The sequence below is a fragment of the Lotus japonicus genome, chromosome 1, assembly GCF_012489685.1.
Source record: "Lotus japonicus ecotype B-129 chromosome 1, LjGifu_v1.2".
NCBI lineage: Eukaryota > Viridiplantae > Streptophyta > Magnoliopsida > Fabales > Fabaceae > Lotus > Lotus japonicus.
Window position 1 is genome coordinate 123,592,454 of NC_080041.1, and position 22,147 is coordinate 123,614,600.

At 37.9% G+C, this 22,147-nt stretch overlaps 1 protein-coding gene across 2 annotated transcripts; it reads left to right on the forward strand.

The window, feature by feature from the left end:
- The first annotated feature begins 442 nt into the window (after positions 1-442).
- Positions 443-8,033, forward strand: LOC130730157 (ABC transporter G family member 15-like). 2 transcript variants are annotated; one of them, XM_057582085.1, is made up of 9 exons: positions 443-708; positions 1,374-1,453; positions 4,377-4,838; positions 5,135-5,257; positions 5,531-5,662; positions 6,015-6,293; positions 6,681-6,953; positions 7,103-7,210; positions 7,504-8,033. In XM_057582085.1, the coding sequence occupies exons 1-9, from the start codon at positions 495-497 to the stop codon at positions 7,849-7,851; spliced, it is 2,019 nt and encodes a 672-aa protein (XP_057438068.1). In that variant the 5' UTR covers positions 443-494; the 3' UTR covers positions 7,852-8,033. The 2 variants fall into 2 exon arrangements, with proteins under 2 accessions (XP_057438068.1, XP_057438069.1); XM_057582086.1 differs by lacking the exon at positions 5,135-5,257.
- The last annotated feature ends 14,114 nt before the right edge of the window (positions 8,034-22,147 follow it).

Here is a 22,147-nt window from a genome sequence, read left to right on the forward strand (position 1 = left end):
TCAACAGTCAATGTACGAAAATGTGACTCGTGTACATATATGCCAAACATTTTATAAATCTTCAACACGAAGAATCCCAACCGTATAATGCGGTGCCATAATGGGCTATACAAGTGTAGTATATAATAATATACAACCCTATAGTTCCATTTGTATACATAAACACACACAGTGTTCTTACGCAAGATTTTCCATTAAAGAAATCACATGTTTTCCTAAATCTTTGTCTCCTTAATTAAGGGACTTTTTGTATTTTTGGGCTTTTCTCTTCGGGCTTTTACTCATTACTTAGTGGCGGTCCTTTAAAAACAAACCAAATTTTAGTGATATATAACAAATATCTTGGATCTTATGGCCCCCACTATCTTTTGTCCTTTATGCCGTTCGTTCACTATTTATGTTTATGGGAGTGCACCATAATGAGTTGATAGATATGTTCACATATTAAGTGCTCCTCCTGGTGTCAGAGTTTCTTTGCCTTCAATAATATCAACATGCAGGGTGGTGATGATGATGATGCAGTGGAGAAGAAAATGAGGGTTTGTTTGGTTTGGGAAGATTTGACGGTGGTGGCTCGCCAAGATCATAGCGGTGGTTCAAAAAGGAAACTCTTAAATGGCTTAAATGGTTATGCAGAATCTAACAGGATGATGGCAGTTGTTGGTCCTTCAGGATCTGGGAAATCCACTTTAATTGGTGCACTTGCAGGTGACTGATCTGTAAAGTTTTCTTTTATGTAGTTCAGTCGTCCATGATTTAAAGAACAATTGATTTTGGATCGAATAGCTATTTCTCAGCTATTAAAATTGATTCTGAAAGATTTAAACGTGTATATCGAAATATGCTATCCATCTTGCATACCATACAAGCTCCACCACTTCACATTTTGTTATGCATGATTTACTTAATGATTTGTATTTGAAGTTTTTATCTAGTCATGATTTATAGCGTGTTTGAATACAATTTGAGTACAATTGATGTGTGAATTGATTTTTCGTTCAAAAAAAAAAAGAGATGTGAATTGATTTTTTCTCAATCCATAAGAAAAAAATTCTTCAATTCACTTTTGATTTTGAAGTGAGTGCATTAATCTGAGCAACAAAATGTACTTATTGATATATAATTTATATTTAGATACATGATGAAAAATCACAATAATATCAAAATTTTAGTGAATAATTGTAAAAGTTAAGGGAAATTACGTTAGATGTTTATTGTAATTTTAACTTTAATTATCTAGTTTTTCACCTATGTCATAGTCATCATAGTCGTGGTCAATGATTTATTAGTGGATATGACAGATTCTACCTCTAATATTTCATGTTGCACTTGCCATATTCGAACCTCTTTTAAGTTTTGGCTAAATCCAACAGGAATACTTCCCACCAATGTTAGCATGACTGGAAATGTCCTGCTCAATGGGTCCGAGAGAAGAAGAGGCTGCAGAGACATTGTAAGTTGAACAACAAAACAAAGTCTTAAAGAAAAGACTCAAGTTAATACCTTTTTTTTTTAATTTTTAATTTGAGACAACTTATTAGTAGAATAAAATTGTAGCTGTTACTTATCATAAATTCCATGAAATCATAAATAATTTTTTTAGAGTTGGAAAATATAAGAAATTAATGATAAGAATTATAAATAGTGTTTGTAAGAAATTAAGGGCCCGTTTGGTGGTCAGGATAGGATATGATATGTGAACAGGATATTAACAGGATAGGATAAGAGCAGGATAGACTCTTATCATATCCTGTGTTTGAGGTGCACATGATAAGGACATGATATGATAAGGAAAAATGTATCAGATTTATATTTGAATAAAAAATACATTTAAAATTGATCATTCTATTAAATTTAATTTCTTTACATTTTCATGAATGAGTCTATATTTTAAAATAAATAAAATTAATTTAAATGTTATTAATTAGCCTATTTTATTGTTTTGAAGATACCCTATATTTTAAATAAAATTATGCAGTTAACCGATTGGTTTTCACTTAGTTGTGACACGTGATAATTAACAATAAAAGTTAACTAAATTAAGAATATTATTATTTCAAAAGTAATTTATATTTGAATTATAAATTATTATATAAGTAGATAAGTAGTTTTAAATAATAGGAGATGAAAATAAAAAATTAATCTATTACTATTAAAAAATCAATATTTGTAATCAATGTTTTTCACTTAGTTGTGACACGTGATAAACAATAAAAATTAACTAAATTAAAAATATTATTATTTCAAAAATACTTTATATTTAAATTATTATATAAGTAGATAAATAATTTTTAAATAATAGGAGATCATAGGCGGATGTACCGCCTGGCCATCCTGGGCCTGTGCCCAGGCTCTGGCCAAAAATTTTTTTTTTTTCTTTGGCCCAGATCATAATTTGGGTAAAAAAAAAACAAAAAAAGGGCAAATGTAAAGGTAAGGGAAAACTTCTTGGATATGTGCCCAAGCTTCCCAAAATTTCTGGTTCCGCCACTGTAGGAGATGAAAATATTAAATTAGTCTATTATTATTAATAAATCAATATTTGTAAGTGAGTAGTCTATTTTTACTATTTATGAATAATAATTTTATTTATTTTTTATTTTAGTTAAATTAATATTTTTATATTTATTAATTAATATTATTATAAATTATATAATATTAAAATAAATTAATTTGGAGTTAGGATACTGAAAGAAAATATATAACTGGTATCCTATCCTGCTCTATCCTAGCTCCCCCCTCAGGATAACTTTTACACATGATTGACAGGATAGGATAGAAGACAGGATAGTGTTATCATATCCTGCTGGTGCAACAAACAACAGATAACAACAGGATATGATTATTCTCTGTCTTATCCTATCCTATCCTGGTCACCAAACGGGCCCTAAGAATTAAGAAGATAGAACTGGATTAATCAAAAGAAGATGAAGAAGACGAGTAGGTATGGAAATAAATTGGAGTGGACTAAACATTGGATAAATAAGTCTGGGGTGCTTAATAAATTCAAGGTCGATTTGTTGCATGTCATAAGCTTTTTTTCTATACATAATTTGCTCTTCTTAAAAGTCAAAGTCTAGTTTGATTTGTTAGCCTATTTAAAAAAGGGTTATTCCAGAATAAAAAAACTAAGTAGACCAACAAAGCTAGGGGTACCAATAAACTTATAAGTAATGAATTAAAACACATTAAAAAACCATTTATAAATATGTTAGCGTGATTATATATATATATATATATTAATAAATAATGTTTTTTTTGTTATTTTATAGACAAATGTTAGTTGTTAGAGCATCTCCAATGCAAGGTTCTTAGTTCTTATTTTGGAGTTAAGAACTAAGAACTAAGAACTTTACCATTAGAGGTGCTGACATGGACTCCTTAGTTCTTAAAAATAAGAACTCAGTTCTTATATAAGAAGTTTTGCTTTTTGAGTTCTTAGCTTAAAATATTAATTATTTCTCTCTCATCCAAATTACTTTATTATTTTATGAGTTTTGTTTTATTACTTTATAAAAATAAAAAGTATAAATAATGTGGTTGGTGGGACCAAATGAATAGTGGTAAGAACTAAGAAAGAACTCATGGTTGGAGCAAAATTGCTTGAGAGTTGCTTAAACACATGTGGCAATACAGACCCACATGAATAGTGCTAAGAACTAAGAAATAAGAACTAGCATTGGAGATGCTCTTAGAAATGTTAGTAAATTAATCTCTCCTTCGGATTCGAACCCGATGACCCTTCACCCTTCATCCCACCCAACCCTAATATCTCTAACTCTTACCACTTGGGTAATAAATAATGTAAGAATATGAGAAGTTATTGGACTTCTTAAAACTTAAAACCTTATTTTAAATGATATAAGATATTTTAAGAGGTTATAAGTTTATTTCTAAGTATAATTTTATGCATCAATCATTAAGCCAAGATGTTGAAATTTATAAATAAGTTAATAATATATAATTTCTTGATATTAATTAACATCAAAATATAATTTAGCAATAATAATAAAAAATGCATAATTATATGTATTTAAATAGACCGGCTTATTAGGTTTTAAAGAATTTTAGAATTGTTAGAATCTATTATTTTTTAACTAAATAGGCTTTTGAATAAGTATTGATGTTTTCCATTTATTACACCCAATTGTTCTCTTATTAAATTACATAATATATATTATAATTTATATTAATAATTTCTTCCTCTTCTCTTTCTTTCTTTAATTTGGCGTGGGTGTCTATATATTATATGTTTATATCTATGAATTCTTTACTTTTCAAAAAAAATTCTATGAATTCTTATATTATTTCCTATGCATTACTACAACTCCAAATACTAATATCACCACTGACTAAACTTTTTGATATTATTGCAGTCATACATTACTCAAGAAGATTATTTCTTGGGCACTCTAACAGTGAGGGAAACCCTCACATATGCTGCACATTTAAGGCTTCCTTCAAACATGACTAAAAATGAGATTGACGAGGTGGTAACCAAGACATTGGATGAAATGGGACTGGAAGATAATGCAAATACCAGACTTGGGAATTGGCACATGAGAGGCATAAGCAATGGAGAGAAAAGAAGGCTTAGCATAGGCATTGAAATCTTAACACAACCTCAAATCATGTTTCTTGATGAACCCACAAGTGGGTTGGACAGTGCATCTTCTTTCTATGTGATCTCATCTCTGAGAAGCATAGCCCATGATGGAAGAATAGTTATCTGCTCTATTCACCAGCCATGTAGTGAAGTTTTCAACCTTTTTGATGATCTGGTCATCCTTGCAGGAGGTGAAACAGTGTATTTTGGAGAAAGAACTATGGCTTTAAAGGTAGAAACATGTTGGGACCTCGATTTGCTGCAGTCTAAATATGGTGCAGTCATGACAGTTAATAAATCAGAACTGTTGAATGAAGATCGGACGGTTTAAAATGGAGTTAAAACATGAATTTAAATTTAAGTTGTTCATTCTCCATTCAACGGCTATGAATTGATGACTGCAGTGACTGCACCATTTTTCGACTGCATCAAATCCAAATCCAAAAACTATCTTCTTTTTATCTCTTGTGAGTTGAGCTTAAGGCTATTAATTTTAGGATGTTACTAAATTTTTTTCTTCCAATTCAGTTCTTTGCTGATGCAGGGTTCCCTTGTCCAACAAGAAAAAATCCTCCAGAGCACTTCCTTCGTTGTGTTAGTCCTGAGTTTGATAGTGTTGTTGCAACCTTAATAGACTCCAGAAATGGAAATGTTAGTAGATAAAAAAAAACCAGTTGTTTGTCTCACTATTTCAGCTTTTCTTGCGGGGATCAAGTTCTTCTGTCTCCAAAGGGTGTCACAGTTTTCTATCTCACCAATTAAATCTTGAAACTTATATTGGAGTTTATAATTGACATGTCAAAATTTTATTGGTGGGACATAGAATTAGACATACTTTAGGAACGGAAGATTTCAATCCTTCTTCTAGATGGCCTTGTTAATTGCTTCTCATTCGTATGTAATGCTGCTACATTTTATGTTCAGGAAGCTTCACCCTCAGGCAATTCTCTAATGAGTATGACAACAGAGGAGATTAAATTGAAACTCATACTGAAGTACAGGTTTTCCGTGTACTCAGATAAAGCAAAGAAAAAAATCAGAGAAATCAAACTAAGAGTAAGTCAATTTATATGATGCCACATATTAACCTGCTCAATATTCTGTTTACCATGCCCCATAAATATTAGTTCTAAGGCACATTTGGGATCACTAAAATTGATCTGCACTAGTGCAATTTGATCTCTGATCCCCTTTTTCTTTTCTTTTGGTCTTTCTTTCAAGACTCAAATCAGCTAAAACTGATCTTTTACTGCACTATGATGCAAAAAAGTTGGGGAATGGCAGTTACAAAATTGGCTGCATTTTTCTTTTGCACCCCTTTTTCTTTTCTTTTGGTCTTTATTTCATTCAGTGCAATTTGACTCAAATCAGCTAGGCCATATACTGATTGAAGGCCCTTATGTTGCAGGAAGAACCTTTTATTGGGAGGACATATGATACCAGTAGTCTGAAGCAGCTATGCACACTGACAAATAGATCACTCTTAAACATGAGCAGAGACATTGGTTACTACTGGTTAAGAATGTTGTTCTTTATCTTGCTCTCAGTGAGTGCTGGTTTTATTTGCTTAAATATAGGAACAAGCTATGAAGCAATCTTGTCAAGAGGCAAGTTTGATGGATTCATTTATGGCTTCATGATCTTCCTCTGTGTTGGAGGCTTACCCTTTTACCTAGAGGAAATAAAGGTACACATACATTTATAGGTCTTACATATCTCAATTTTAGTTCCATATTATTGTAAAAAAAGTCACTCACTTTGTCATGAACCAATGAAGTGATGAACCATATCTGCTTTTTGGTGAAGATCACATGAATGCTGTTATATTATATTTCTTACATGCCCCCTTTGCAAGAATCCATTGAGACCGAAGTGTAGACAATGCACATGTCCACCTACCTTTGCATAAATTCAACTTTTTTTTTGAAAAATCAAGGCAACATGGACCAAACACTGAACCATTGGGTAATAGAAACTCTGATATCATGTCATGAACCAACTAAACCAAAAACTTTTAGATGAAAACGCGTGAATAATTTTATATCATATTTCTAACATAGGCCTGAATTACCAGGTCTTCAAGCGCGAAAGGTTTGGGAGGCATTATGGGGAGGCTGTCTATGTGCTGTCACATTTCCTCTCATCATTACCTTTTGTCATTGCAATTTCCCTCTCTTCAGGAGCAACACTTTACAACATGGTGAAATTTCATCCAGGCTTCTCTCATTACTGCTATTTTAGCATAAACCTACTTTTCAGCATTTCTGTGGCAGAAGGGTGCATGCTATCTATTGCAGCATTTGTGTCCAACCAATTGTTAGCCCTTGGAGCTGCAACTGGTGTAACTGTAAGCAAATTCAGATAGTTCTTACACCTTACTTAACATGTTTCAATTAGTTTCTATCTCTTCATAATCAATTCTGTCACCGGGAAGCTACTCACATAAGCATATCATTTGAAGTTTTATTTACCTTATGAAAAATTGTGCACACACAGGTATTCATGATGATGCCATCTAACTTATTCAGAAGTCTAACAGACATTCCAAAATTCTTCTGGCGCTACCCCATGTCCTACATCAGCTACATTGCATGGTCAATACAGGTACAACTGAGATTGAATATAGTTCCTAAGTTCATGCAGTCAAAGAATCTTAGCCGTTCAATCAAGATCGAACTACTAAAATTCAACTTTGTCTTTATATACTGTCTCTGATCTCGATGAAATATATGAACTGACCGATCCTAATCGAATGGCTCAGGTTCCTTGATTTCATGAATGTAGAAATGCCCTGACCTCGTCTGTGCAGCTACCATTTCCAAATAAATGCTTATTTATATATTGATGCATATAATTTAGACTAGCAGTTGATGGTTCTTTTTTGCTGTGTCACTCAGGGCCAATTCAAGAATGACCTGATTGGACTTGAATTTGAACCATTGGTGCCAGGGGATTCTAAGATAAAGGGTGAAGTGATACTAAGTGACATGTTTGGAATTGAACCAAATTATTCAAAATGGTGGGATTTAGCAGTGCTGGCTTGCTTATTAGTATTTTATAGATTGCTATTTTTCTTGGTTCTTAAGTACAAGGAGAGAGCTTCATCACTATTACAAACCAAAAAGAGTTTGATGGGCATTTTACTCAAGAGACCTTCATTGAAGGACACATATATTTCTTCTAAGCGACACCGTTCCATGTATCCTTTGTCAGAACAAGAGGGGCTTTCCTCACCAATGGCCTAATTTTTGTTTTTGTTTTCTTCTTCTTAAGTTTTGCTTTGTCTCATATACCTTAGTGATAAAAAAATGTAGTATTAGATTTGTACTTATTGGACACAGCAATATAGTGTCCTTATTTGTGCACAGTTTGCAGTTTGCACTGCAAACTGTTTATAGTAAATGTTAACTCAATAGTCATTTTGATATTCAAATATTTGAGATAGTTACTTTAATCTCAGAAAAATGTAATAAACATTTGTATGCTAAAAGATCAGAAGTTATGGTCTAGTCCGAGAAAGATGATTTTTTAAGGGTTAAAAAATATTTTTGACCCTCCATCTTAAAATAGTCATCATATGTGTACTACATTTTTTTTTGTACTAGTACTACATGTTAAATCTAACGTGAAAGTACTTTTTTCTTCAATTATACTGGAGTATCATTTACTTTTTATATCAAAGAGATAAGTAGTAATATTCATTTACATTAGTGTCAATTGATATCAAAACATCTCTAATCTAATAAAAGCTACCAAAACCTTAACTCATTAAATGTTATATGTAACATCCGGTCATTTGAGCTATCCACATAAAAAAATAGTAGTTATAAATGGGATTGTAAGCAAATTCTATCTTCTCGAAGATCTAATTTCTTTTATCCTCGTTTGATGTTTCATTCTCAGTTTTATCAATAGAAATATGTCATGTACTTCATGTAAGACTATAATTTTCATATCTATGCCAATTTCAATTAACATGATATAATTCTATTTGTGAGGCATGAAAACGAACAATAAATGAGAATAAAAGATTTTGATCTCTTTCTCAGATTCATTATACACATGCAATTTCTTTTCCGTCAACATATCAATCAACTTACTCTTATTATTTCTTTAGTTTAAGAGAAAAAGAGGTGAAAAATATAACATGTTTAATAGAATTTTTAGTATGATAGAAAAAAAGTAGCAAAAAGAAAGAAAATGTTTTTTTGTCTACTTGACATATTTATAGCTGTCAAAAACACCACTTGTGATGGTTTAAGACCGTTAGTGCGATAAGAAAAATAAAAAAAAACCCAAAGAAGCACATTTTCCCCTTTTCTCAAACAACTTGAAGAGATCTAAAAAAGGTTTCCCCTACCAAAAAAATGCTGATTCTACTCTCTTTTTCCTAACTTTTTCCATCCTATTTCTTTTGTGTTCTCAAACTAACATTGATGACATCCATTAACACTTCCATAAAGGCCCCGTTTGGATAAACAACTTAATTAAGCGTTTATGGTCATAAGCGCTTATGACATAAGCGCTTATTCATAAGCTATTTTTAAAAATTTATTGAAATAAATTAAAAATAAGCTGTGTATAAGCATAAACTGTTTTTCATAAGCTATCCTGAGTAGCTCATGAAAATAAGCTGAAAATAGCTTATGGCAGACCATAAGCTGTTTGCATAAGCTCTCCCAAACACTGGCATAAGAGCTTATGCTGTCAGATAAGCTCAAATAAGCTCTTCCAAACTGGGCCAAAAACCATCAAGCTGCAAAGCTCCGTCATGGGTCCAGTCCAGCTACGCTCTATCCCCATCGCCGGCCATTGTCATTTAACTACAACTTGCATATCTATATCTCTCATATATTGTTTCAAAAAAATATCTCTCATATATTAGAAATAATAATATAAAATAATTCATGTAACTATTACCTAACAACTTAAACTTGTAGAAAAATTGGTTGTTTAATAAATTTTTGAGATGATTAGTTGTTTCACATGATATCAAAACCTATATGACCAAGCAATCTAGAGTTCAATTTTTTGGCGCCCCCGGTTCTTCGGATAAAAAGCTGAATATCAGTAAATGATATGTGAATTTGTGCAGTGTCTACGCTTCAAGTCTAAACAAACTCTTACGTGAGGAGACACTTTACAAATAATAATATCATTCAAGTGACTCTTACCCAATAGCTTAGGTGGCTGCGTTTGGTTTTCAGTTTTGAAGTCCATTTAGGGTATTGAAATTTGAAATCACACATTCCAATGCCCCAAACATGAAGGAGGTTTTAAACCTCCGTTGAGTGAAAATACTTTCAAATTGAAAATCAAACATGCACTTAAATTTTTGAGATTATTAATTCTTGTATAATACTCAATCCGTTCCTAAATAACTGACACTTTAAGGTTGTTGTACAAGTATTAAGAAATAGCAATTAATGTTCTTGTTTTATTAAAATTACAATCTAACTTCCTACTATACCCTTTATCTCTCATATTAATTCTAACTTTTCTACTTTTCTACCACCAATAAATGAATGGTACAATTGCTAAAGTATAATTAATGATCTCTTAAACTTTGTAAAGTGACAAATAATTAGAAACACAATTTAGCTAGAAATAGTGTCAGTTATTTAGGAACGGAGGGAGTATTGACACCATATTCATTACTCCATCCGTTCCTAAATAATTGACATTTTAAGGTTGTTGCACAAGTATTAAGAAATAACAATTAATGTTTTTGTTTTGTTAAAATTACAATCTAACTTCCTACTATACCCTTTATCTCTCATATTAATTCTAACTTTTCAATTTTTCTACCACCAATAAATGAAGGGTACAATTGGTAAAGTATTGTTCTGTACTAGGGCAAGCTTATGTAAGAGAAAGACAAAAAGTAAACCCTAGCAGAGCACTAAAATAGCAAAACTACCATAAAAGGAATATTCTCATTAATGCTGAAAAAGTTGGTCTCGTACAAGTGGATGACCTCCCCTTTTATAGAGGGGGTGGTCATGATATGGATCTTTCCTATATTTGGGCCTGACAATCAGGCCCAAATCCCCGTACACATAAGACAAATCCAAAGGAATCTTCCAGCTGGCTTGTGGGTCCATCACCTAAGGGAGGGCAATGAAGCTCGTCATGTTGCCTTTCCCGCCTTGGCTATCGTCAATGGTTTATTGTTCATTTTGGGCGGGACATAATCTTCTTTATGTCCCGCCCAGTCCACATGCCCCCAAGACATGAGACTCGAGTAAAGAGTTGAAATGTCTTCATCATGTTACCTAGTAGTTCGCCTCTATTGTTTATTCGTTCATCGCCATTTTACCTTCGTTGTTACATCGCCATTTTCACACTTCGCCACCTTTGTTGCCGTTTCAAAGATATGTCGCCATTAATCATAACCGTCAACCACGTCTTTTCAACTGACGCACGTATCCTTATTTTCCGGGATTTCGTCATCATTTGTTATAAATGCAATCTTCAGTTGCGCGTCTCGAGGAGTAATGTCTTTTCGCTTCCTAACTTTTCGAATTTCAAATCCCACGATCCCACGATCTTCCCCCACTCATTCTCTCTCTTCCTTTCTCTCTATAAAATCCCCTTTTCACTTTTCATTTTTCACTTTTTTAAAACTTTTGCTCTGAAAACCCTTTTCACCGCAGCTTTCATTCTCTTCTTTGAACTCCGGTGAACCTTTTCTTCCTCCGGCCGTCGTCATTGCGCGGTGCTCCCCTATCGCCGACGTTCTCCTTTCTCAAATTCACGTTTCTCCCTCTGGTTAGTTTTTCTCTTTCTTGAGACTCTTCGTTTACTTCTTTTTTCTCTGACTCTGTTCATCTTCTTTCTTCTTTTAACTCTGTTCATCTTCTTTTTATGAAACTGCCTCGCATGTCTTTACCAAACGCTAGCCTTTCTTCCCTAGAACTTTCTTCACCCTCCACGGAGGAGGAAGTTGTCGCCCCCTCTATAATTGAAATTCATTCCTCGCCTTCTACCCATGATGATTCCGGTCCCGCCGGCTCTGTAGACTCAATTCTCTCCTCTAATGGAGATTTGTCTTCACCTGAATGGCGCTCTGACGTGCATTTAGTTGAAGATAAATGTCTGTTGCATTCTATCTGGAGCAGCGTTGGGAGCATTAGTTCGCTTCGAATTTCTGCTCAAGGGTTCACGAAGATAGATCCCGCCACCTCGAATAATGAAGATCATCTGTTGAATGTCCTCCCATGTGGCGAAGATGACTGTGTTCTGTTGCGTAAAGAACCAGACGATGGATCGCCCGATTTTTTCTTTGTTTATGGCTATTTCTTCTTAGATTTAAACATTAAACTTCCTTTCTCGCCGTTTATATGTCACGTTCTTTCTTTTCTGAATGTGGCGCCTTGCCAACTCCAGCCCAACGCCTGGGGTTTCCTCCGCTGCTTTGAAATTCTTTGTGAACACTTGAGTTTCACTCCAACCTATCCCTTGTTCTTCCTTTTCTATAAATCAGTCACCACTAAACCTACTTCTGTGAAATGGGTTCCACTATTAGCCCGTAAGAACATGAGTCGGTTTACCGCCCTTAAAAGCCATTACAAAGTATGGCAGAAGAAATACTTTAAAGTTGTGGAGTCGCCCGAAATAAAGAACTTGTTCCGAGATTCTGACAATAACCCCCTCTTCCCTTTTTACTGGACAAAGAACCCTCGCCGAAAAATATCTGTTTCATACGACGCCTTGGATGAATCTGAACAAGGCGTCGCCGATTACCTCCGCACACTACCAGTAATTTCCGGTCACGACTTGATTGAGGCGTCGAAATCCGGCACTTTAAATCAATTTTTTAGTAAGTTTATAATCTTTGTACGTAACTTCTTTTTCTTTTTGTTCATGTATCTCGTCTAATTGATGTTTTCCGTACAGCTACGATGGGAAAAGGCAAGGTTGACGCGAACCCACTCAAGATGAAGGAGTACCTCGCCCAGTCTGCTGCGGCGGCGAAAAAGAGGGCCGCCGAAGCTGAGCAGAAGAAGAAGAATGAAGGTACCTCGGGTTCTGACAACGTCAGGGACCCTAAACGTCAAAAAACTTCAGGTGCTGCTGGTGGTAAGCCTCTCCACCAATCAACTCTTGATTCAAAAAGTCGTCCCGCTGAGAAAAAGAAGGGACATGACAATGTCCCGCCCCCTCAACAAGATTCAAGCACGCTGATCAACCGCCCATCAACTCCATTTGGCCAGGCTGGGCCTAGTTCAGCCATTGGTGGCGAAGCTCCTCCCCCCTTGCTGAGCTTGTCGGATCCTCACTTCAATGGGCTGGAATTCATGACCCGTACTTTTGACAACCGGATTCACAAGGACATTTCCGGTCAGGGTCCCCCCAACATTGCTTCCATGGCGATCCATCACGCGCTGTCTGCCGCCAGTACTGTGGCGGGAATGGCTCAGTGTGTGAAAGAGTTGATCTCAGCCAAAAACCGTTTTGAGAAGAAGGCAGCTGATTACAAGACAGCCTATGAACGGGCTAAAACTGATGCTGAGACCGCCAACAACAAGCTGAAATCTGCTGAGGAGAAGTGTGCTAAATTAACTGAAGACTTGGCTGCTTCGGACCTGCTTCTTCAAAAGACCAAGTCTCTTAAAGAAGCCATAAATGACAAGCACACTGCCATTCAAGCCAAATATCAAAAGTTGGAGAAGAAACATGATCGCCTGAATGCTTCCATCCTAGGGCGTGCTTCTCTCCAATATGCTCAAGGCTTTCTGGCGGCCAAAGAGCAGATCAGTGTAGTTGAGCCGGGCTTTGATCTTTCCCGCATTGGGTGGCTGAAGGAGATCAAGGATGGTCAAGTAGTTGGTGATGATGACATTAGCCTCGATCTCCTTCCCCAATTCAATGATGAGAGTGAGCCTGAAGAAGATGGCGAGGATGGGAATGAGCAGCACAGGAATGAGGATCAAGGGAAGGAAGATCCTCAAGCTGGGACAAGCCAGGGCAACAACGCCAACCACGAGAACCTGGCTTGAATTTGTTTTTATTTTATGAAGTTGAAATTTTTCTTTGGGCATTGCCCTGTTTTATTTTCATTCCAAATCATGTATGGGCATCGCCCCCTTTTTTCTACTTTAAATGGATATCATCTTAAGTTCATTCGTTGTTTTTAGTTGTTCCCAACTTTCGTTGTTATATACCTTAGCCGATTTTTCGACGAGGCTTGGTTTCTAGTGGCCACTAGAATTGCCAAGGCTTTTAACTTTTGAAGGCGATACTTTCTTATTCCGAAAGGTTTACTCGCGGTATTGCATACCTTGATACGATTTGCATTGCATGAACTCGTAATAAAAATTCAAAACATATATGATTCTGTTGAAATGATCTTTTCATTAATTTTCTTTCGTATGGGAACAATTGTCCCTTCATTACAATTGTCGCCTCATTAAAAACCCTTCCAAAGAAAGGGAAAAAGAGTGCGACTTCGTTCACATTTGTTGTTTCTACTAACTAAAATACTGCTTTAGATGAGAGGCGTTCCATGTTCGTGGAACCTTTTGACCGCTTAGTTGTTCCAACTTATAAGCTCCTCCTCCAACATCGCCAATAATCCTGTAAGGCCCGCCCCAGTTGGGTGAGAGTTTGTTGTGTTTATCGGGCATTGTATTTTTTCGGAGCACTAAGTCTCCTACCCTCATTTTTCTTGGCACCACTTTTGTTGAGAATTTTCTTGCCACCTTCACTTTTCCCGCCTCATTTCTTATGTGGGCCTCTCGTTGTTCCTCGGGCAGCATAATTAGATTTGCTATTAAGTTTTCTCCGTTGTCATTTTCATTAAACCGAGCCACTCGCCAATTTTGGTTTTCAATTTCCACTGGGAGCATGGCGTCAGTTCCATAAGTTAGACGATACGGGGTTTCCTTTGTGCTTGACTGCTCCGTGGTGTTGTATGCCCAAAGAACGCCTGGTAGTTCCTCCGCCCAAAGCCCTTTTGCCTCATCCAGTTTCTTCTTTAAACCCTTCAGGATAACTTTGTTAGCCGATTCAGCCTGCCCATTGGTCTGTGGATGTTCTACAGAGGCAAATCGCATCTCGATTCCCATTTCTGTACAAAATTCTCGGGTAACACTACTTGTGAATTGTGTTCCGTTGTCCATTACTAATGCCCTGGGAACCCCAAATCTACAAATAATCCTTCGCCACAAGAAGCTCCTGACCTTAGCGGCCGTGATAGTTGCTACTGCCTCAGCCTCTATCCACTTAGTGAAGTAATCAACCGCCACGATGATGTACTTCATTTGTGCCTTCGCCACAGGGAATGGTCCTAAGATATCGGTCCCCCACATGGCGAACGGCCAAGGCGCCATCATGGTTGTTAATTCTTCTGGTGGAGCCTTGTGTAGGTCAGAAAAGACTTGACATTTTTCACATTTCTTAACATACTCCAAACAATCCTTCTTCATCGTTGGCCAATAGAATCCTGCTCTTATCACCTTAACTGCCAAGGATCGCCCGCCAATATGACTAGAACACACGCCTTCGTGGACTTCCGCCATTATTCCGAGGGCGTCCTTGATATCGACACATTTGAGCATAGGAGACATGATTCCTCGCCGATACAACTCTCCACCCACCAGTGTGTAAAAACTGGCTTCCCTTCGTTTTGCTCTCGTGTTCAAATCATCCTCCTTTGGTGGGTTCTCTAAGAAGGTTTTAATCGATTCCATCCAAGATACCTCGCCCTCACTGACTGACTTTACAGCTTTCAACTTTATTTCTACCAAATCAATGCTCGGGCGAGGCAGAGTTTCTTGAATGACTGTCTGGTAGTTGCCCAATTTCCCTGTGCTTGCCAACTTTGCCAACACATCAGCCCTCTCATTTTGTCCCCTCGGGACATGTTCTATTTTGATTTCTTTGACCTCCATCATCAATCTGCGCACCACTTCCAAATATTTGGACAGTTGCGGATCCTTCACCTGGTACTCACCTTTCACTTGTTTAACCACTAACTGCGAATCTCCTTTGATAAATAACTTCTGGACTCCCAATTCAATGGCCAACCTTAAGCCGGCAATTAGAGCCTCGTACTCAGATTGATTATTGCTCGCCTTGAACTCGAACTTGAGAGACTGTTCAATGATCATTTTATCTGGACTTTCGATTGTTATTCCCGCCCCACTTCCAGTGTTATTAGAGGATCCATCCACAGACAGGACCCATTCTCCTTGAGTCTTCTCTCCTTCAGTGGGTGTTAATTCCGCCACGAAGTCAATTAAACTCTGGACTGTGACTTGGCCCCTTGGCTCATATTGTAAGTCATACTCTGACAGCTCAACCGACCAGCTAACCAATCGCCCTGATAAATCAGGCTTCTGAAGTACTTGCCTTAAGGGAACATCAGTTTTAATTTTGACTTGGAAACTTTGGAAGTAAGGTCTGAGGCGCCTTGCAGTTTTCAGAATCGCCAAAGCCGCCTTTTCAATTTTTTGGTACCGCAATTCTGCCCCCTGTAAAGTATGGCTCACGAAATATATAACTTTCCGCTTTTTTCCTTCTTCCTGGAGCAAAACCGTACTTACCGCCTTGTCAGTAACCGCCAAATAGAGCACTAATGGAACGCCTGGTGTTGGCTTGGAGAGTACCGGTAATGTGGCCAATGTTTCTTTCAATTTGGTAAAAGCTTGTTCGCATTCCTCTGTCCACTGAAACTTTGAATTCTTTTTTAAACATGTGAAGAACGGGGCCGCTTTGTCACCCGCCATTGGCAAGAAACGTGACAAGGCGGCCATTCGCCCTGTCAAACGCTGAACCTCCTTTATACTTGTTGGGCTTTTCATTTCCAAGATCGCCCTTCCCTTATCTGGGTTTACTTCTATTCCTCTTGATGTTAACATAAATCCCAAGAATTTTCCTCCCTGGATCCCAAAAGAACACTTCTCAGGGTTTAACTTCATTTGATATGTTCTTAACTGATCAAACGCTTCTTTAAGGTCGCCGCCATGATCACTAGCCCTGGCGGATTTTACAATCATGTCATCCACATACACCTCCATATTCCTGCCTACTTGCTTTGAAAAAATTTTGTCCATGAGCCGTTGGTACGTAGCTCCTGCATTCTTCAAACCAAAAGGCATTGTCTTGTAACAATAGTTCGCCTGATTGGTCATGAATGCTGTACTTTCCTCATCCGAGGGATGCATCATAATCTGATTATAGCCCGAATAAGCGTCCATGAGACTTAAAAGTTCATTCCCTGAAGCTCCATCCACAAGCTTGTCAACATTGGGAAGTGGGTACGAATCTTTGGGACACACTTTGTTCAGGCTCGTGTAGTCCGTGCACATTCGCCATTTCCCATTGGCCTTCTTGACCATTACAACATTGGCGAGCCACGTTGGGTACTGTACCTCACGGATGAAGCGGGCCTTGATCAATTTTTCAGTCTCTACTTGTACAGCCTTGTTCTTTTCTTCACTCATTCTTCGCCTTGGTTGGATGACCGGGGTCGCCCCTGGTCGTATGGCTAGCTTGTGGGTGATCACCTTGGGATCAATCCCTGGTACATCATTGATGGTCCATGCGAAGAGATCTAGATTATCACCCAGAAGGGTGATTAGTCTGTCCTCTTGTTCTGTTGTCAACCCACTGCCAATCTTTAGAAACTTGTCCTTGACTTGCACCTGCTTGGTTTCTTCCAGCGGTTGTGGGCGAAAATCATCAGCATCATCTCTTGGGTCCAAGCTAAATCCTTCTTGTGGGAAGATTTCTGTAATTCGGTGGCTCTCCTTGGCGGCCTTCCGCCCATAGAGCGCCACGCTCCTCAAATAGCATTCCCTTGCTGCATTCTGGTCTACACGCAATATCCCGACCTTCCCGTTGCAGGCGGGATATTTAACAGTTAAATGAGCAGTTGAGATGACCGCGCAGACCTTATTGAGGGTGTCTCGCCCCAAGAGTACGTTGTAATTGGCTCTACACGCCAATACTAAGTACTTTACTTGAAACTTCTTGACAAACTCTCCTTCTCCAAAGGCAGTCGGAATTTCGACGTATCCCCGCACACTGACACGGTCTCCTGTGAATCCCACCAAAGTTCCCCTGTATGGTTTCAAATCTGATTCCTTTAGTCCCATGCGATCAAAGGCGTCTCCATAGATGATGTCTGCCGAAGATCCCTGGTCTAAGAATACTTTCTTTGTCACATAATTGTTAACCCTAATTGTTACCACAATTGGATCGTTGTCATGGGGAATTACATGCGCAAAATCCTGAGGGGTGAATATAATAGGGGAATGATTCACCCAACACTCGCCTTCGTTCGACTCCTGTACTGAGTGTACTGCCGCTACGTAGCGTTTTCTAGCCTTACTTGAAATTGCACCACCGCCAAATCCTCCTGCAATAGATGAGCATTCCCCAGCAGGATCGCCCAACTCTTCAACTATCTCTTTACCTTTACCTTTGTCCCCTTGAGTGATTTTAGCTACCTCCGGCGCTGCTGTGTCTTTGACAAAGTTTGCCAAATGGCCAGCTTTAATCAAGCGATCAATTTCCCGCCTTAAATTCCAGCAATTATCTGTCGTATGCCCCAACGCTCTGTGGTACTCGCACCACCTATTGGTGTCCACGTTAGCTGGCGGCCGCCGTGGGGGTGGTGGGTACTTCACAACGTTGGTCTGTCCAACCGCCCTTAAAATGGTACTTAAGGGTGCATTCAACTTAGTAAGTGGGATTGGCGTTGGCGAAGCACCAGGCTGACCAGCTGTGGCAGCAGCGGGACCTTGTGAATTTCTGTGCCATGTATTTTGAAAGCCAGGTTTAGAGTTGTGGTATGGTCCCGGTCTTGGTACGCGGGGGGTTTGCGCTATCCTGGTTTCCTTCCCCGCCTTAGATTTGTCTTGTGAAACACCGCCAGATTGAGACTGCTTACGTCCTTCCTCTCTTTCTTGTTTCTTCTGGTCATCTTGCTCAATCAATATGAACTCTTGAACACGAGCGCGAAGATCCATCATATCCTTCGCCGGTCGCCTTGTTAAGTCTCTATTCAAATCTCCCGCCCGAAGGCCATTTTTGAATGACGCCAAACAGACATCTGGATTTTCATCCTCCAACTGCACCGCCATCTTGCTGAAGCGTGCCATGTAGGTTTTTAATTTCTCGCCTGGTTGCTGATGTATGCTGATAAGATCAAACATTGTTGCTTTTGTGGTTTTATTGGCGGAAAATTGAGTCAGAAACTTAGTGGACAGATCAGTGAAATTATCAATGGAGAAGGGCGGTTGTCGAATGAACCACTGCATCGCCATGCCCTTGAACGTGGAAGGCAATAATCGACATTTTACCGCATCCGACGCCCCGCCGATCACCATTTTAGTATTGAAGTATCTAAGATGCTCCATAGGATCAGATTCGCCCGAAAAGGCGTCTAATGCCATGGTTTGCAGGTGCTTTGGAATGTCCACCCTAGTGATGGCTGGAACAAAAGGTTGGAATTCAACTACATCCTCCGCCTCCAGGCGTTGTTCTTGCTTAAAATTCTGCCGCTGAGTAAGATACTCAACTTGGGCTTGCAACTGCTCGTTTTGGGACTGCACCTTCTGCAAGGTATCTAACATTTGTTGCAAAGCCGCAGGCGTGATACCTGTCACTGCCTCTTGCGCTCTCCGTGGAGCAGTTGTTTTAAGATCTTCCAAGTTCACGTAGTCAGGCGGCGTTGAACGCCGCCGAACACCTGGATCTGATTTAGCGATCAGATCTGAAGGTCTTCCCGGAGCTGCATTCACCAATGATGCCGGCGACGGCGCCACTGAGTGGACCCCCTCCGAGGAAGCTTCCTGCTCTCGGTCGTCCAGCACGGGACGGTTGTTGTTTCGTCCGCCGGCGCGACCGCCGTGTCGACCACCACCGCGCCGGCGATGATCGCGCCGACCTACGCCGTATGAACGAGTCTCCATGGCTCGCGATTCCTCCTTCTGTCACCGGAAGAGCTGAGTCTTCCCCACAGACGGCGCCAATGTTCTGTACTAGGGCAAGCTTATGTAAGAGAAAGACAAAAAGTAAACCCTAGCAGAGCACTAAAATAGCAAAACTACCATAAAAGGAATATTCTCATTAATGCTGAAAAAGTTGGTCTCGTACAAGTGGATGACCTCCCCTTTTATAGAGGGGGTGGTCATGATATGGATCTTTCCTATATTTGGGCCTGACAATCAGGCCCAAATCCCCGTACACATAAGACAAATCCAAAGGAATCTTCCAGCTGGCTTGTGGGTCCATCACCTAAGGGAGGGCAATGAAGCTCGTCATGTTGCCTTTCCCGCCTTGGCTATCGTCAATGGTTTATTGTTCATTTTGGGCGGGACATAATCTTCTTTATGTCCCGCCCAGTCCAAGTATAATTAATGTTCTCTTGAACTTTGTAAGTGACAGATAATTAGGAACAAAATTCAACAAGAAGTAGTGTCAGTTATTTAGGAATGGAGGGAGTACGACAACCATCTCCATCTTGATAACGACATGCCTCCCATTCAGCTAAAAGAGATTTAATGGAAGCCCAGTCGTCGCAACGCACATGCTTCATTAATTAAGAATGTAGGAGATCAAGATATTTATTGAATTGAATCATAATAATACATTCATTATAGATCAAAAACTTAATGTCAAAAAACTATTGAGTCATGAAACTTGTGGTTTTCTTTATAAGAGGACCCACGTCACTCCTCTCATAGTCTCATAATCTTATCCCGGAAAATGTCAATTCACATGTTGTTAGGATGGAGCAACATGGATGAAAATGGCCTCAAATAATGCTCTCTTCACCCGTGCAGGATTTTGAAATGTGATTGTTATTGTCGCTGCGTCGTGGAATTGTAGTCAACTGCGTAGTGATGCAGTCGGAATTGCGGCCACAAGAATCATGCAGAGACTTCAAAATCCTTTATGTTTCTGGCAGCAGTTGCAGACAACAATTTAAAGTTGTACATCAATGAGAACATACGTAACTTGAATCGTTTAGGTGCGACTTCATATCTATCAGGATCTAGCGAAAGACATTATTTACCTGTAGTGTTTTAATTGAACTGTAGTTCAAAACTGCAATCAAGTCAATTGTAAAAAGATTTTGAGTTTCCGCAATAACATCAGGACTACACTTATATGGTCACATTAATCCCACATCTATTGGTAATTCCACGACATAACCACAACCATAATAACTGCTTTCTAAAAGCTAGTGTAGGAAAGTAAATGATTAAATGCTATCAACACTCAATTTATAAATTATTAATTAAAATTGACGTGTGTTTCATCAAATTGAAAGTAAAAACTATACTCTCTCCGTTCCAAAATATAGTTGTTTTAGGTTGTGCACATTGTTTAAAAACTCATCATTTGATAAATATTTTGATTGAGATACCCCTATTTAAAGTTGTGTTATATTAAGGAGAGAGAAATGTTATTATTGGTTAAGTGGATAGTGAGAGTTGTGATAGGTGAAAACTGAATGTGGTATTTAAGAGATATAATATTAAATAAGGATATATAAGGAAGAAAGAGAAAAAAATGCATTGGTTTTGCAAAACAACTTATATTTTAAAATATAGTACAAATTTTAAAACAACTTACATTTTGGAACGGAGGGGGTTTAATTTAATGGACTATACATGAATTTTATAACTAATAAAAGAGTGTTAGAAATATAATACCAAAATGAGTGTTGCAGCATACCTCATAGCCTCAATACATCCTTTTTATATGTTACTTTAACATTTTACTATTTTAGCATAAATACTTAGAAACAACATTAATGTTCTTGTTTTTCTTGAAATTATGCATAGTTCAGAAAGAGAAGAAACACACATCAAAAAATGGAATTAATATTGGTAACTTCTTAAAACTGAAACATACTTCCTCCGTTCCTTATTAACTGTCTACTTTGAAGAAAAAAATTTGTTCATATATATCTGTCCACTTAGAGTTTCAAGAGAGCATTAAATGATGTTTTTCCAAGAAATGCCCTTGCAGGAACAATAAATAAGGAAATATAATATACATTTTAAAGGGTGAAATAGGAAATCAAATAATACTTTTATGAAAAGTAACAAAAATAATTGCACTCCTTAATATGTGTGTTTCTTCTCTTCCCGGACAGTTAAATAGGAACGGAGGGAGTATTAATTGTTTTCTTAGTTTATCCTTTAATTTGTACTTTTATATCTTCTCATTAATTTTTGCTCATAAGGGCATTATATGGAAAAACATCAATTAATGCTCCCTTGAAATTATAAGTGGACAAATATTATAAAATAATTTATTTTTTATATTAATTACTAGGAATTATATACGTATGATTATCATTCAACTTTGTTCTTAGGAGTTGTTTGGAGGTTATGGTAGCGGCGAAATGAGATGGTGTTGGGTGAGAAGTGTTGGACAGTACAACACGTATGTGAGGAGATCATACGTGTTTTGGCTGATTATGGTCAATGGCTTGGGTATGAGAGTTCGAAGGACCAGGTTCCTCGTGCTAGCATCCATTGGAAACCAGTCAAACCACCTCAGTATGGATATGTA

Excerpts from the sequence above, each read along its gene's own strand:
- LOC130730157 (XM_057582085.1), top strand. The coding sequence starts at position 495 with ATGCAGGGTGGTGATGATGATGATGCAGTGGAGAAGAAAATGAGGGTT. Across the intron at positions 4,839-5,134 it reads AAAGAACTATGGCTTTAAAG|TTCTTTGCTGATGCAGGGTT; the intron begins GTAGAAACATGT and ends CTTCCAATTCAG. Across the intron at positions 6,294-6,680 it reads TTTACCTAGAGGAAATAAAG|GTCTTCAAGCGCGAAAGGTT; the intron begins GTACACATACAT and ends CTGAATTACCAG.